At 39.6% G+C, this 13270-nt stretch overlaps 1 protein-coding gene across 2 annotated transcripts in view; it reads left to right on the plus strand.

Moving 5' to 3' along the window:
* LOC110964699 (uncharacterized) overlaps positions 1–13270 on the plus strand; it is a 59301-nt gene that overhangs the window by 4601 nt on the left and 41430 nt on the right. For both annotated transcript variants that reach the window (XM_051953987.1, XM_051953986.1), the window contains exons 10-27: positions 855–1020; positions 1116–1295; positions 2102–2254; positions 2552–2696; positions 3610–3768; positions 3920–4038; positions 4123–4314; positions 5102–5257; positions 5369–5553; positions 5652–5834; positions 7040–7131; positions 8167–8336; positions 8517–8670; positions 8754–8830; positions 8919–9099; positions 9193–9348; positions 12672–12805; positions 12948–13106. In XM_051953987.1, the coding sequence (XP_051809947.1) occupies positions 855–1020; positions 1116–1295; positions 2102–2254; positions 2552–2696; positions 3610–3768; positions 3920–4038; positions 4123–4314; positions 5102–5257; positions 5369–5553; positions 5652–5834; positions 7040–7131; positions 8167–8336; positions 8517–8670; positions 8754–8830; positions 8919–9099; positions 9193–9348; positions 12672–12805; positions 12948–13106 (2761 nt within the window). The remainder of the gene's footprint in view (positions 1–854; positions 1021–1115; positions 1296–2101; positions 2255–2551; positions 2697–3609; positions 3769–3919; positions 4039–4122; positions 4315–5101; positions 5258–5368; positions 5554–5651; positions 5835–7039; positions 7132–8166; positions 8337–8516; positions 8671–8753; positions 8831–8918; positions 9100–9192; positions 9349–12671; positions 12806–12947; positions 13107–13270) is intronic.

Raw genomic sequence — 13270 nt, forward strand, 5'->3', positions numbered from 1 at the left:
TGTAGAAATTGTTTAAAAAGCAACCAGCAGCAGCTCCAGCTAAGAAATGGTTTGGAGCCAAAGTACTAGTAGAACTACAATTAAATGTACACTTCAAATATACAAGATAAAAACATGGTAGGTAGCATTAGCTTTAGGTGCTACTAAGTTATTGTTTCAGCTTTACAGGAAATACCTCTGTGTTTCCAGTCTTTATTCCAAACTAAATTGCATTTTCACATAAAGTTTGGTATTTTTTTTAAAAAGTGAACAAAAATCCAAAGACCTTGTAGCACAGTGTATGCTATGACCATGTATTGTGCTATAGCTTAGCTTAACATGAAGAAAAAGGCTTGCTAAGATATAAAGTGCAATTTTTACACCTTGTTTTTCCTTTGTAACTTCATTGGTTGAGATATAATGTGTTACATCTTTAGCTTTCATGGAGCTAGGTGCAATTTTTGCATTTAGGCAGAGCCACATTAGCTGTTCTCTGTTTTCGTCTTTGTGCTAAGCTAAACTAGGCTAACGTTCTGCCGGCTATAGCTTCAATATTTACTGTAAAGACATGGAAATGGTATTAATATCCTTATCTACTTATCAGCACAAAGGCAAAAACAGCTTATATCTGTCAATGTCTAACAATTTGGTTAATATTAGAATTATAGTTACTTTTGTGCTGTTTAGCAAATTAAATGCCCTCTGTAATAAATATCTACACTCAATACAGCAGGCTAGTTAGTGGACTCTGCTCTAAAATGCACCATTGCTTTACATCAATCAACATTATGCCAACATATTATTATATATATGCTTCAAGTTACAGGTTATGTACAGCAGAGTCTGACACTGATATCAATTAACTGTCTGAACAGGCAGCCGTTGTTGGATGCATTACCAGCATGTGGATCTGAAAACTGCATCATACTGCTGACTGACCTAATTAGGAACAAACAGCTGGAGGAGGAGCAGGCTCATTCTTTCCTCACCACCATCGCCCTCATCCCTCATCCATCCCCACACATCATTGGCTCCATCAATGTAGGAACCGTTGGGTGACACTAAATCTCTCAATGAAGCTCCTGTATTCAGTTATGATCTGTATCTTTCACACTGATGTCTGCTGCTTGTGTTAGGCCTTACTGGAGGTGCCAGAGCTGCAGTCCAAATCCATGCTGGCGGGATCATCTCTTGCCTATCAGTTGTGTCAGAGATGTTCCTGCAGTGAACTTCCTCAGGTCCAGACCTTCATACAGACGCTTGAGAAAACCTTGAAGGAGGGATGTGAAGGAGAAGAACCCTCTCGGGTGACAGAGGTATACCACTAACAAATACTTCAGTAGAAGGCAACTGGACTTCTCTTTTTTTCTTCAAGACATCTCATCTCTCATCCAAAAGGATTTCTCAGTTCTACCTGACTTGTGGAGTATCCCAGGTGTTCATTAACACTGTCAAATCACATGGTTCATGACCTAGTTACAAGCCAAGACTCACATAATTTAAGGTGCAAATTATTATGAAACTGCCTGGTGAAAGACAGCTCAAAATGTTAATGGTGGTGCACATGGCACAATGCAGGAGAGCCTAAACTCAGTAGTCCACTTGGATCTAAAGGAATGGGAAGGACACTCCTTTGAGGACAGCATTGCTCACATTCAGGGTGAAGACGACAGATTTGAGAAAGACAAGGAGAAAGCCAAACTAAAACAGTCATCTCTAAACAGAGGAACCACAACACTACTTATCAGGTATCCTGGAATCACTTCCCAGACAGCCTCATAAACATTCACACCTCGAGGCATGTGAGTCTTGGGTTGTTATTAGGCAGTGAGCCATGAGATTCTGAGGTGAGAATGAGTAAGTACCTGGTACTTCCCACCAGTCAGTTAAAAATGAGAATGTCTCTTGGATAAAAGGTGGAATGTCTTGAAGAAATAAAAACATAAGTCCAGTTGCCTTCTACTGAAGCACCAGGATGACTAAGAATCTACACAAACACACGGTACTGACCTCAAATCTTGGCTTGATGATTAAATGTATGCATCGTATAATGTAAATGCCTATATTGGAAAAGAAATCACATTACTAATGTTCAATTTCCATCTCTTACATTGTCCAACAGCTTTTCTACACGCTGAAATCAGTGGGAAACGCTGGTTTGTCTGCTTCTACATTCATTCCTCTGCTAAATCGCTGCATGCTGGACCACTCAACAGCATTGGAGCTGAGACTCGCTGCCATCCAAGCCTTTAGACGCTTTCCCTGCTCAGCTGATGTGAGCTGATTCTAAAAATAATATTCAAAGTATTAGTGAAATGATAATGTGCAAAAAAAATGGCATTGTTGTTTGCTGGATTTATTGGATTTCTTTAGCTTATTGTTGTCAATACATTAGCCTAAGATGAAAACATGAGATGACTAAATTACATAAAATGTTTGTCAGCCAATCATCATAAGCTGAGGGTCTAAATAACGCAATAATTGATTCATGATGGATTGAGGTGGAGGTGAAGAGGTGAGGAGGTGAGGGAGAATCTAACATCAGTTACTGACAGCAGCTTCCTTCCCTCAGAGGTCTGTGCTGTTGCAGCTGTACGTCTCCTCCCAGGAGGATACTGAGGTCAGAATCGCTGCATACCAGCAGCTCATGCGCTGCCCCGACCAGGACGTGTTTGAAGCGGTGAAGACGACGCTGAGAAACGAGACCTCCAGCCAAGGTCTGATCTAAACCTGTGTGTTTTGTAGGAGAGATGCTCATAGCGGCTTCTGTCAGTGAATATGCTCAATGGTGGCAGCAAAGGGATACTGGAGTGGTAGACAAAGCGACGGATTTCATGAAAAAGGAACATTTGGAAGTCACTACATGTTCGATTATTTAGTATGCAACAGTCCCAGATAGCAAACTATGGGTGAATCAATGTTGAATCTATGTTGAGACCTAACGTAGAAATTATACAGAAAGCGCAAGGTTGATAAAATGTTGAGTCAACGTTTGCTTTTCAACCATAAATCACACTTTACCCAGACAGCAAAAGATGTTAAATCAATGTTGAATTAGGGTTAAGAAGGTTGAATTGTGGTTACGGTTGAAGATTGATGGATGGATCAACGTTGATTCAACAACATTTTGTCAACATTGAAGTTTGTGTTTAAAAGATACCATTGAATCTACACTGTATTTTGATTTAATTAAAATGTTTGACAGGTCAATGTTTAATTAATGTTGAATCTATGTTTGCAAACATGTAATCTATGTAAGCAAACGTTGACTCAACATTTTATCAACCTTGCACTTTCTGTATAATTTCGACGTTAGGTCTCAACATAGATTCAGCATTGATTCACCCATAGTTTGCTATCTGGGGTTGAACCTTCACATTTAACCTGAATCCTGTATTCATGATAAAGAGCTGAGAGATGCATCTAACTTGCTCTGTAGGTTACTTCATCCACCTTCTGAGAATCTTTGAGGTGCAAGTTTGATTTATGTTTATGAATTATAAAGTTGAGATTAATACAGATGACCCATGGCCTCTTTAAATTTAGGGGAAATGACAGACAGATGAGTCTTTTCTTATTCTCTTTATCTCCTTGCAGGTAATGTTCTCTTGTCTTGTTCTGTTTTTCCAGTGGGTTCATTTGTGTGGAGTCATCTCACTAATGTCCTGAGGAGCGAGGATCCTGTGAAGCAGACTCTAATCGAGTCACTGCCTGATGACATTATCAGCAGAGATTTTGAAGCAGAGTTTTTGAAATATTCCTCCTATTCTGACTATACTGTAGCCTCAGGTAAGGATTGTTTAAAATAATTTAGTTTAATGTCTTTATTTGGACAATAATATGCACAATTACAATAAAATGCAGGTAAAATGAAGTATTTTTTATTTACATGAGCAGCCTAGAACCTTTTTTTTCTCTCTCTCCGCTTTATTTGTTTTAGGTATCGGAATCAAAAATGTAGAAACAACTTTGATTTTCTCCCCAAAATCGTTTGTACCAAGATCAGCTTCTGCCAACTTGACTGTGTATTTTCACGGCAGAGCCCACAACCTTTTGGAAGTGAGTTTTATATGCACTGAATTTTTAAAAAATTTTCTATTATTTTTTTTTTAATTAATGTGTACACTTTGTTTCCCAACTCAGGTGGACCTTCATGTTGAAAATGCTGAACCACTTTTCCAGAACCTTTTCAGTCAGCCGGCTGAGAGTGAAGCTGCCGCTCAAAATGGAAAACATGAGGCGACAAGGACAAGAAGAAAAACACATGATGGCCATAAAGGAGAAAGAGAAGTGTGTCTATCCAGCAGGAACTACCTGGACCAGGCCAGAGCGATGGTGAGGGCTCTGTGATTGTCAGACAGTCAGCAGGCTGTTACCTCAGTGGAGTACTGAGGACATCGGGTTTAACATTATCACAGGCATTTGTGATAAGAGCAGACAAAGACCAGGGTGGTCGTATTTCAAACGTAAAGCTCTCACTACTCACTGTCAGAGCACTGATAAAATACTGATAAAATCAGTTAGCAAGATTCATATGTATTTTCTAAAATGATGTCTTCAAATGATCCTTTTATTTAGCCAGCTATTTAAAATGTAAATACATTTAGTTTACAAAATAAGAGGACAAGAAATAAAAGCAGATTTTAACATCTCAGAAATGTGACCATCAAATGTTTCTGTTTTTTTTTAATGAAATAAGTAATCGATTAATGGCCAAAATAGTTGCCTTTTTTCAGATCTCCAGCTTAAAAAAAACTGTATTGTCAGTGCAAAATGGCAATTGAGTTCTGAGACAAGCTAGATTTATGTAATTTTCTTTTAAGTCAGACAAACATGTGAACCCCTTTGATAACTCTCTGTATTTATCTCACAGATAAAATGAACACAAATGGATTACAACAAATACTTGTCATATTATTAATGCTTCTCAGCATTTATATTTATGTACTACACTCAGTCTGTTGCTCAGAAATATTTTGTAATTCATTAGATATTGCAAAATAGCACAATATAAAGATAAGAACAGACTTTTCAGAGATTTCTTACTATGAAAGGAGAATCACATTCACTGCCAGTCAGTCTGTGCCACATTTTTTTTGTTCTATTTTTTTTTTTTTTTCAGTTGTTTGGAAGAAAGAAAACGGAGAATGAGCCCAAGTGTTGGGTTGGCGTGAAGGTATTTGGGAACGAGCTCAGCGTGTTTACGTGCGAAGATCTCTACAATCAAATGAACCACGTGTCACTGAGCGCAGCCGGGCTGGCTGTGAAACTGCTCAAGGTATGACTGCGGTTTCTAACGCAGGTTGTTTCAGTTTCTCGCTCTGACTCTGGCCTCTCTGTCGGTTTAGCCTCTTTCATCCCCCTGACGCTGCCTTCCTTCCTCTTCCAGGGTCAGGAGGTTCAGCTGAACCACAGGGCCGTGCTGATGACTGAGGAGTTGCTGTTACCGTCTCTGTCTGGTGTTCCCGTCAAACTGGCCATCAACATGACCTCCCTGCTTTCACTGCGTCTGAAGGGCAACGTCAGCTACAGGGACACGTCTCACTTCTCCCTCAACGGATACATCAAACCCAAGTACATCCATGTCAACCAAATCTAACAGGGGCTGCGACTTACGTTTTTCCGGCCTTGTTGGTGTATGAGCCGAGTGTAAACGGTGTCTTTGTCCTCAGTGCCTATGTGGGGCTGTCGGCCAGGATGGGGGTGGACAGTGCTCTGGGTCAGGCTGCAGTGGAGTGGGTCGCTGAGCTGAAGAGCTCCACCAGTCTGGATGGCAGCGTTCAGCTTCAGGAGGGTCGAGATGTCCGGGTCGCACTAAACACACCAGAGGACCTAATGGACGTCGTCTCGCTGAGGTGCTTCATCTCCAGACGTGTCTAAATAAGTCATCTGTGGCAGTGAATGTGTCTGGCGCTTTGGTTTAGTCAAAGTCATTATTAGAATGTAGAGGCTGTTTAAAGAGATGGATTAATTCAAAAACCTGAAGACTAAAAGAAGGACAAGGAAACAAGGGGAAATGACAGACAGATGAATTCTTTCTTATTCTATTTATCTCCTTGCAGATAATTTTCTCTTGTCTTGCTCTGTTTTCCAGATGTTGCACCATTTTTTTGCATCCTTCTGGACGGGTTTATGTCATTTAGGAACATATTTGTCATTTTGAAAATGTTAAATCCCAAGTCATTGTTCTTTTTTTTTTTAGGTTCTATATTGAAGAGGGGCATAGAGACAGTGGGAAGGATAGCAAGGAAAGATAGAGAGGTGTGAGGGTGTCTGTCTGTCTGTCTGTCTGTCTGTCTGTCTGTCTGTCTGTCTGTCTGTCTGTCTGTCTGTCTGTCTGTCTGTCTGTCTGTCTGTCTGTCTGTCTGTCTGTCTGTCTGTCTGTCTTACTAATTCAATAATGAGATTCGTGGAATGTAAGCGTCACCTCCACACCTCGTAGGAGCAAGCAGTGTCAACAAAAGCACTTTTAGAATTTAAAATAAAGGTTCATTCAGACCTTCTGACCTCATATCATTTGCCATTTTGACGGAGCGACTAAAGCGAACAGATGAGAGACGGAGTGCATTAAACTCCTTTAAGAATGAATTTGAAAGCCATTGTCCACGCCGCCTCTTTGTGAATGTTAGACTGTTATCGTTGGATATATTACAATGCAGGTTTGGCCAATAAGTGGTTAAAATAATGGAAAAAAACGATAACGAAACGGCTCAAATGATTGTTTGAACAGGGGCCACAAGCCTTCACCAAAGCTGCAAAAGTCTTTTTCAGTTTTATATTATTCTTCATTTAGATTTCCTGGCTGAGTGTTTAAGGGTATGCATCTTCACAGAATTTGAAAGAATCCAGAAAATATGAATATGTAAGAAGCTGAAATCACAGAATTTTCTGTGTTTTTTCCTTTAACTTGAATCGATTCAAAATGTTGCTGATTATTTTCACTGATTGATTAATCAATTACTGTAGCTCTGTTCTTGGTTGGAGTCTAAATATTGTAAATATTCAAAATATTTGTAATTGCATTACAGGAAATAATTTCTTTAAAAATGTTGTGTTCTAGCTCTAGAGTATTTCAGCTCAGTGGAGACCACAAAGAGGAGATAAAGGGCCCAAAAAGTCGAGTCCAAAAGACCAGCTGTACACCAAAAACCTGTGAGTCCTGACACACTGTGATGGTATTATTATTTGCATGATGAAACCAATTTATAATGAATCATCTCCAGCAGATTGTAGTTGACTGTTGCTTCTGCTGATCACTTTGGACTTCACTTACATGCATACTTAGATACACGCACACACTTTCTACACCTCGTGCACATTTTTTTGCATAAGTTCCCATGCTTCTTACTGGTTTACTTTTGTTCTTTGTTATGTTTATTATGTCTATTTGTGTCTGTAGTTTACATCTTGGTCAGGTCATGTTTTCAAATGAGTCTTTGCTGCAACTATTTTTGGTAAAAATGTTTTAAAGGTCACATATTGTGCCCCTTTTCAGCAAATTAATCGACACTTAATATGCGCCCACAGCGTGTCGTTCTTAATGCACAATAGAAGCAAGTGTCTTCATATATTAACAGCTTTAATTTACGCTTGTTTAAATATATCACAACCACAAAACACAACAAAAAAAGTTTTTTTCTCATATGGGACCTTTAAAAAAAGCTAAAAATTGTTCACCGTCATCATTAACACTTCAAACCCTGTGTCCTATCCCTTTTGTCACTTGATTAAATGATTTACGTAGAAGGAACCCATTGGGCAAACACAAATTTCTTATAAATCAAAACTTGGCATGAACATGAATCATTTTAGGAGTAAATATTAGATTAGATATTACATTTCTAACTCTGTATCTGAAAAACTGTGACTCCTGTGTTTGATCATTTCACTCCAACAAACCTTTTTGCTGCATTGTTGTTATGAGCTGAGCAGGTGGAGAGAAGTGCGATCCTACAAGTGTGTGTTTGAGCACATGTTTGGGTGTAACTAGATAGAGAGGATTGAAAAAGTATAATTCAGAAAGTACATTCTACCATTTCTTATCCTCCTGTCTGGCACAAAATCACGACTGTTATCCTGTACTGAGGTATTTATCTGAAGCAGTCCAAGTCAGCTGCTAGTGTTTGATTCCCTGACTGACTATAATAAAAAATTACTGACCAGATATTGATCTCTACCTCCTTGCAGGGTCCAAGATGGTTGGTTGGCAACTCTGCTCCAACGGATCTTACCCATCACCCACCACCGGTCTTACTTTCCCCCCTCCAGGACCAGTCCATCTCTCCCTCAGGCTGCTGAAGCTGGACAGAGGCCTCCACTACTATCTGCTGGAGGCTGCTTACTCACTGCATCATCAGGTAGAAGAAAATATCAAGATGCACCAGTGAACGTCCAATGAGTTGATGTATTATTTGCTTCAAAAGGACCCTGTGTTTTTGCCTCTGTAAGATCCCTGTGGCTATAATAAGATGTAAATGCTGGTTAAATGCTGATTTCTTCATTTAGTCTTACAGTGGCTGTTAAATCTTGTGTTTCAGAGAGGAAACTGGCTTCCCAGAGAGGCCTCCATCCACCTCCTATTGGCCACTCCTCAGTCCTCCATCCCCAGGGACGTGTCTCTAGATCTGGCCTTCAACCCTCACAGATTTCTGCTGAGGGTAAACCATCCTCTGAAAACCATCCACATACAAGGTCGGTCCCAGAGGAACACTCTGAACAAGGTTCTATCTTTCGACAGGATGTGATGCAGAAAATTGTTGTGTTGTTTTATTCAGGACAACTTGAACAAGAGAGGAACACCAAGTCAGGGAAGCTGGAGCTCTCCATAGACGGTGTTCGGTATTATGTCATGGTAAGTGTGGAGTCTTCCGTAACCTTTTTTTAATCATTTGAAATCATTTCAAGGTTTTAAATTACATTAATTCTGTTTTCCATGCCAGGGTTTGGTTGACACGCAGACCCTCCTGTCAGAGCAGAGGACACGCTACCACGCTGAAGCCAAGATGGCGGCTGATGCACATCCCATGATCCTCTCTGCTAATGTGACTCGTGGACTTGGCAGGAAGACCAGCTTTTCTGCTACGGTGAAGAACGTGTTCAGAGAAACTGCATCACTGTCTGGTATCTACCTTTATTTTACTTTTTAAAGTGTGTCTACAGACTGTAGTTTTACACTCAGTAGGCAACAGTAGTTTGGTGATTTTTTTCCTTCAGTGGCTCTGGAGCGCCGGCGGGACTCCAGCAGCAGACAGTACTCTGTGGAGGCAGAGCTGCTGTTACCTGGCGTGGTCGGCAGCAGGATGCTGGGCCTGATGGAGCAGAGGGGTTCGCTGTGGAGCTCCGTTCTCAGGCTCAAATATGGGCTGGGAGGTGAGTTAAGGGAAAACATCTACAAAAGTATTGGAACAGTTAGATCAGTTCCTTTACTTTTGACAAGACAAGAGATCAACATTTCAGCTTTTATTTCCAGGTATTTACTGGGTCTGATACACAACTTAGAAGATATCATTATTGAAAATAAAACACCTTATTTTTAGGTGAATAAAAGTATTGGAACAGATAGACTTAAAACAGATTAAAGTGAATAAGACTTAATATTTAGTTGCAATAACGGCATCAAGCCTGTGACCCACTGACATCACTAAGCTTTTGCGTTCTTCTTTATGATGCTTTCAGTTGTTTGTTTTGGAGGGTTATTCCCTTCAGTCTCCTCTTTAGCAGGTAAAATGCAGCTCTATAGGGTTGAAGTTTGGAGACTTTGTCAGTCTAAAACCTTCCACTCCCTGCCTTTGGTGAACTCCTTTGTTGTTTTGGCAGTGTGTTTTGGGTCATTATCTTGCTGCACAATCAGTTTAGTTGCATGTTTCTTTAAATTGGCAGACAAAATGTTTCTGTAGACTTCTGAGTTAATTTTGCTGCTGTAATCATGTTTTACATCATCAATGAAGATTAATGAGTTCGTCCCAGAAGAAGCCATGCAAGCCCAAGTCATGATCTTAGCTCCACTGTGTTTCAGACGAGCTTGTATGTTTGGGATCATGATCCTATCTTTCTCCAAACTTTAGCCTTTCCATAACTTTGGTAAAGGTTCATCTATGTCTCATCAGTTCATAAAACTTTGTCCCAGAATTTTTGATTCTCATCTCTGTACTTTTTGGCCTACTCTGCTTGCTAATGAGTGGTTTGCATCTTCTGGTGTAGCCTTTAGTTCATGAAGCCTTCTGTGAACAGTAGATTGTGATACCTTCACTCCTGCTCTCTGGAGGTTATTGCTGATCTCACAAACAGTTGTTTTAGGATCTTTCTTTGCAGCTCTCACAACATTTTTGTCATCCACTGCTGCTGTTTTCCTTCGTCTACTCGTTTGACATCTGTTACTTCGTACACCAGTGGTTTCTTTCTTCTTCAGAACATTCCAAATGGTTGTACTGTTCTATGACCAATGTTTGTGCAATGGCTCTGATTGATTTTCCATCTTCTTTCAGCTTCACAATTGCTTGTTTTTCACCCATAGACAGCTCTCTGGTTTTCATGCTGGTTACATGTCTAACCATAGATGCAGTCTGCACAGGCAAGACCCAAATCTGAAACCGAACGTAGACATTGAGCGCTATTTATTGTTCGAATAACTCAATAACACACCTGTCAGTCACATGTGTCAATACTTCTGCTCACATGAAAAATGGATGGGTTTACAAAAGGTGCTGTCTTCTAAGTTGTGTATCAGACCCAGGTGTAAATACCTGGAAATAAACGCTGAAATGTTGATCTCTTGTCTCATATTCATTGTTTGACGTCAAACCCAAATGTTTTTAGGCTGCAGCAAAAATAAAGTAACTGATCCAGTATCTTTGGAGGGGAGTGTAGTTTGAACTTCTGATGCTATAGGAATGACTCATTTCCTTTTTTAGAATTTCTTCTACAAAACAGAAACTTAACCTTTTCAGTGGTATCCCCAGAACTTTCTCAGAAGAATTGCCAGATGGGGCCACTGAAATCTTGGGGTGACACACCGAAACCAAAAGCCATAACTGAGTTTCAGATTTTTTACTGTTTCAGTGCAGGGATTTCCTGGATGCCACGTCAATATGAGAATTCAGAAGTTGAATACCTGGTTTCATTTTTACAGTTAAATGGTGTAGTGTTTCTCAAAAGCATGTCTGTTTAAAGCAGGCTGATTTCTTGACCTTCAGGTTTTGCCAATCTCAACTTTCTAAATAAAATGGCATGCTGCTCATCCAAACAGCTTCATACAGAATCTGCTTGTTAGATAAAAAATGCCTGACCTCAAATTCAAAAGAGCCCACTGTATGCCATAGCAACCATTTGAATTTATTGGAAAATGTTTTTACTGAAGTGATTCACTTAAAACTTCACTTTACTTCATCATGTCCGATTAAGATAATCACGGGTAAATGTATTTTTCCATCAGTGTAGGAAAAGAAATGTCATTGAAAAGATTTGCACACTGTAACTGTAGTCTGTTATGTAAACACAAGATATAAAATGTGTTGGATGTCGAAAATTGATTCACAAAAGTCTCCGGAATGCTTTCATAACTGTTTATCCAAATGACTTCAACTCGGCACGGCGCTTCCTTAGATCACCTGTCATACACAAGACAAATTGTCGAGATATGTGAAGAACACACACACACACACACACACACACACACACACACACACACACACACACACACACACACACACACACACACACACACACACACACACACACACACACACTGTATGTCGTTATCTAATATGAGTAGAATATTATACACAGGGCAAACCGTACTCTGTTAAAGTTACATATTTCCTGTTTATTGTGACATTGTGACACATTTTAGAAACCACAACAACCTCATATCTACTTTCAACCAAAGTAAGTCCACCTATTGTCTATCCTACAGTTAATTTACAGCATGACATGTGTAACACGGCGTTTAAAGTCTTGCTAATTGGAGATGTAGCCATTCGTCTTTTCAAAATAAAAATCCTTTCACCCCTTTTAAACATCAAGCTAAATGCATATGGGCCTCAATGTATGGTATGTTGCAAGTTTCACAGTAAATTCACAACAAAACTGGCTAAATGGATTGGAAAAATGCATTTTATTGCTTTTGCAGATAAACTGTCCCTTAAAGTTGTAGTTGTGAGATGTTTCTCTTTTACTTTGTGGTAAAAGAAGATTACAAAGGCATCGGTTAAAGCTTTATTCAACAAGATCTTCTCATTTGCCTGTAGCTAAATGGAGTAGCATTATCAAAATGCATCACAGCCTCTATAATTGAGACTTTTTCTCTATTTATTCAGTTGAAACTGGATGAGTAGCACAGACACTTTTCTGCTAAAGGATGAGAACAATCAAATCACAAGAAGAAAATGCAAACCTTCTTTCCACCTAAAGCTTATGATATTAAATCTTTTTATCTTCTTGTTCTTTTGGTGTTGTTTGGTTTAGAACTGCTGAAATCCCTTTTATGAAGGGACTTCTATATGGATTTTAGTAATAAATGTCACAACAAATCAAACATCACCTCTTTCTGCTGCTTAGTACCACCAACATGCAAGGGAGCTTTCTGCAGCTCAGAAGAAATGGAAGTTTCTCAGCAGATCTCATCAGCGAGAGATGTACCGCATGTAGTCAACTAATATTTCATCTTTTTATGTTATATTTTTCCCTCCTCACAGGTGATGCCCGACAGCTGCGACAGGAGTGCTATACGTCTCAGAGACTGAGGAGTGAAAGGGACTCAAACCACACTTACATCATGAGAGCTGATCATGAATTCTACTGCTCCAACACGGCTCCCATCAACCACAAGGTGACTGCAGATAGCATATTTCTTGTAAACCGGATATTTTTGTGCAGCCAGTTATTCCCAGAGACTTGGAGCTGAGCAGCACAAGCAGGTTTTACTATGATTGAAGGTGTTGTGGTTTGTCTGTGCTGTGCGTCCTTTTCAGATCCACCTCAGGCATGAAGAAAGCTCCAGACACATTAAATCAGCTCTGGACATGAGTTACGGCAAACACTGGGACGAGATAAACAACAAACACACAGTTCTCCTGAGCCAGTCCTTCAAAAACCAGTCCACACAAAATCACACCAGCTACACTCTAGAGGTAAACCTACTGTGATTTATGCTGGTCTGTCAGTTCTGGATCAAATTTATGAGACCAATAAGATTCCAAACCAACATATGCTGTTCATGTACAGACATTTTGATCACATTTTTATTTTATTTTTCTAGCAATATATGAATATTTTTTATGTTCCAAAATAATAG

Source organism: Acanthochromis polyacanthus, chromosome 9, assembly GCF_021347895.1.
Source record: "Acanthochromis polyacanthus isolate Apoly-LR-REF ecotype Palm Island chromosome 9, KAUST_Apoly_ChrSc, whole genome shotgun sequence".
Taxonomy (NCBI): domain Eukaryota; kingdom Metazoa; phylum Chordata; class Actinopteri; family Pomacentridae; genus Acanthochromis; species Acanthochromis polyacanthus.